The sequence below is a fragment of the Etheostoma spectabile genome, chromosome 2 (genome assembly GCF_008692095.1).
Source record: "Etheostoma spectabile isolate EspeVRDwgs_2016 chromosome 2, UIUC_Espe_1.0, whole genome shotgun sequence".
NCBI lineage: Eukaryota > Metazoa > Chordata > Actinopteri > Perciformes > Percidae > Etheostoma > Etheostoma spectabile.
This window is the reverse complement of record NC_045734.1, coordinates 8,157,891-8,161,996: the sequence shown is the minus strand read 5'-3', so window position 1 is coordinate 8,161,996 and position 4,106 is coordinate 8,157,891. Positions and strand designations below refer to the sequence as shown.

General features: G+C 40.0%; 1 protein-coding gene across 1 annotated transcript in view; it reads right to left on the bottom strand.

Moving 5' to 3' along the window:
- LOC116697972 (LIM and calponin homology domains-containing protein 1) overlaps positions 1-2,937 on the bottom strand; it is a gene marked incomplete at its 5' end in the record, with an annotated part of 28,071 nt that extends 25,134 nt beyond the window's left edge. Inside the window, 1 exon segment of the mRNA XM_032529639.1 lies at positions 2,802-2,937. Coding sequence (XP_032385530.1) covers positions 2,802-2,918 — 117 coding nt within the window.
- Between the last annotated feature and the right edge of the window lie 1,169 nt (positions 2,938-4,106).

Here is a 4,106-nt window from a genome sequence, read left to right as displayed (position 1 = left end):
GTGTGTGTGTGTGTGTGTGTTACATTTAAACTGCATACTTTTACAGACATGGCAAACACACACACATGGATGCTGAATGGAGCGTAGGGTAGCATGGTTAACCCTGAATCATCCCCACCTGTGAGAGCGCATACACTAGAAATAGAGTAAGCCTGACCGGTCTGAAAATAACTAGAGAATTAGGAAGCAGGAAGGCGACAAAGCAAGAGGAACACTGAGCAGACACTGCAGGAGAGATTAAGACTTAGGCCAGCATTAACCTAGACCACATTGTTTCTGATTATTACTTTTTATGTGCAGAACAGAATGTGTTGGGTATAAAGAACTACCAATAATTTGCTTGTTTTGATAACATTTTGAAGTCATTTTTGTACGCTTTGACTGAGAGCAATATTAATTTCAATTAAAGGATGTGTTGAGGTCAACTCTACTGATTGGCTTTGAAACTAGTTTGTTATCCATAAGTGTAAAAGTAGAGACTCAAGTAGATTGTGTTTCAGCACAATGAGGCTAAAAGAATAGTCTTTGCTTTTTTATGGAACAATTCAAAACCAAGCTATTTGTCCATTGATGGGTTAAGATGAAATAATGTATGTTGAAAACATTTTGAAATAAAAAAATGTATTTACCGGTAGCTATATTTTTTATATCTTGCAAATATTTGTATCAATGAAACGAAATTCTGCATACTGTAAAAAAAAAATCTTTTGAAAAAAGATGGTTGTAATGTTATTTATCTGGAGCAGAAAGAACCTAAGATCACATGACCACCATGATGAAGGCAAGTTAGCCAAATAAATTGTGTTATAATTTGTTGAAGAAGAGTTGTGCGCTGTGTTTAATTTTGATTAACAAGTATCAAAATGTGTTATTATATGTCTGGTCAGATTGTAATGTCTTGTTCACTTGTTCTATGATCAAATATTTTTACATCTAAATCATACCTTTGCTAATTTTAAAGTTCTTGTACGGTCAATCACTGATCCACAGAGATTTTTGGCATATTTTGTTAAAGGTACCAAACAATAACCAGTTCTAACATCAGTGAGTGAAAGAGTATGCTCAATATAACAAAGCACGCCCATGATTTAAAAGTTTAAGATTAAAGGAAGGTGCTCTATGTCTTTGAGATGTCTGAGAATAATTAAAAGCCTAGCTGATAACTTCATCCTTTTAAACTGGAATAAATATATATATTTCAAAAGAATGTTGTGATTGAGAAGGGCACAAGGATGAAATGTGAGAGTAAGAGCCATCCAACATCAACATCATGTATGGCATACATTTTGTGGAATATTGGACTGTGCATATTAATATCTCTAAAGCTATCCAAATAGGCCATTACTCTCCACAGACAGATTTTCATTATGCTAATCATTTAAATTTCCTTGTACTGTATTTGGGACACTGACAGATCTGAACTTGGTGGATGGGAGAAGAATGATCTACTTCTGGGATGTAGCCCCAGGCGAACCATTTAACTTTGACAGACAGACAGACAGACAACAAAACCGTCTCAATCTCTAGTTGCCAGCCCTCAACGGTGGATGCATATGTCTACTGGTTGGGACCATATGGTCGGGACCAGTTCAGTCAAAATGTGTTTTATTCCTTCTTATGTTCAATAAATTTTTTATCTTGTTTCCTGACCCTTAAATTGGAAACCATTGTGATAAACATTAGCATTTTTTTAACTGGTTGGATGTTTAATCTCAAACTGGATTTCAGTTTTATCAGTGGGCCTATGGACTGATTCAACATCCCATTAAAAATGGCTACTTTAGTGAGTTGTTGGCTGATGAACATTCCTACAATTCAAATTCACCTTAGTAAAGAAATGGTTGTTTTGTATGTTTGTTCCATTTTGCCTGTTTTAACCTGCCTTTCATTTAACTCATCTCTAACAATGACCACAATGGAAATAAACTTAATTGGGTCTTTATCCACAACCCTTCTAATTGTATGTCAGGACTGAGTGTTTACAGTCTTACATTTACCTTCAGATTTGACAGAGAGATATCCCTCTTCTTCTTCTTCTTCTTCTCTATCACAGCCTGTAGTAAACTGGCTTGTGTGTATGACAAGCAGAACCGATTGTGGGAGTCCTATCAAAACACAGCTGAGGTGTAAAGTTTAAGCCAAAACTTTTACACAAATGTTCATTTTGTTGTAATTCCAAGACATTATTTCCAGTAGACCTATATGAGATTCTAGTTGGCAGGTAGCTATGCTTGAGCGGGGAGTGCAGAAAATAGGTCAAAGGCCTAACTCAGCTCCACGGGCAAAATTATGATTCACCACTAAGGCTTAAAGAGAGAGGCAGCAAACCACACATGATAATCTCATCCGATGCGATCAACGTTTGGTAGCCTACTGTACAGCATTTCATGCGTGAATGCTGGCCCGGTTTCATTACCATGGCAACCGGAATCCCCTCGCGTGTGAAGAAGGGGGCGTTTCACCGTCCAGCCAGTAAAAAAACATGGTCGATACTGAACAACTGAGGGATTTACTTTTATGTCTGTTATTTATTTTCTAGCTTGGTCGGCGTTAAAGTCCTCACTGTGCTGGTGTATGTGTCAATTAATATTAGGGGACACACGTGTGAAAACTTGAGACACGTTTGCCCACGCAGAGCCGTTGTCCCACACGGTAACCTGACACTGTACCGTCCCCACAACAGGTGACGGTGCACCGGTGCAGTAGGCTGTGTATTTATATCCCTCAGTATGGCCCGTTTCTGTCCCCGTTGTGCTGGAGCAGCAGGCCCCTGAGCCTCCCTGAGCGGTCACTTCACTTACCTCTATCCATTTCTGTGCCTCCAGACAGGCTGGTTCTGGATGGTTCGGCCCCGAATGTTCCGGCTCGTCCTGCGGCGAAGCATTCGGGACATCTCGACCTGCTGCGGGGCTAGCCATCTCCGGGCAGGCCGTTTAACTAGGACCAGATAGTGATATGTGGAAAGATGAGTTGGTGGTGCTCCCCTCCCCGCTCTGTCGGTCCGTTATCCTCCTCCTCGCTTTCTATCGTCTAACGTTACACCCCGCAACTTCACGCACCAGTCAGTGCGTTGGGTAGCTCTCTTGTGCTCCCAACGGGTCCTGCTCAAACAGCGGCAAGGAGATGGAGAAAAAGAGCTTCTCGCGACCCCGACACTGCAACCCGAGCCAGGCGCTAAAAATAATGATTCTTGTACGCAGCCGAACTGCGCGAGGCTGCTGCCGAGCATTTTAGACACGTGAACGCGCATGCAGGAATCTATGCGGGGGAGGTCGAGAGAGATTGGAGAGGGAGAGAGAGATATGGGGTCCTATTGCAGATGATGTCCCGTTTTTCACAGTTCTCCTGCGTCAGCTGGATGTGGCTGTTTGAGTCTATGTGAGCAATAGAAAAACTTTGAAAATTGAGAGAGAAATTAAGCAATAACATGTCAAAAAGTAGAGCTTTAAAGGGTTCAGTAGTCTGTTTGAGTCGTGAAAGACTGAGATTTACAGTACTTATTTATCACAGGGACCAAAAATGGGCAAAAATACCATACATAATTTTTCCACAATGCACCGATAAGTCTGAATTATTTAATTTTTCAACATTTTTTGTGCAATTCATTATTCAAAAAATTTACCAAGGGGCAGTAGCCATCTAATTTGGGGCCCATAGACTCTCATGGGCCTTTGTTAATTTGATTAATTGCAAATTAGTTTAAATATGCACCATATATGGAATTTTCAAGGGGCCCTGTATCAAAATGTAGTTTCCATCCTTTATTTTAATTGATATCGTGCTTACTGTAAATGGTGCATGTTCTTAAATATGTTGTGTTTAATCAAATTACCACAAACACGTAGTAAACCTATGCAAAATATATTGATGCACACAGTAGTGTGTGCTCTGTACCAGAGGTGTATTTAAAGGGAACACAATAAAAACTTAATGTTTAACCTTAAACTAGTCAACTTTAAAATTCAGTCCAAACAATATGTTGAAAGTGCACGTTCATTGTATAATGTTAACACCCCTCAACCCCACAAAAAATGTTCTCACCATCCTTAATAGCTAAAGCCCGGCCTTTAAGTGGGTAGAGGCAAGTATGCCCCAATTAAAAAAAA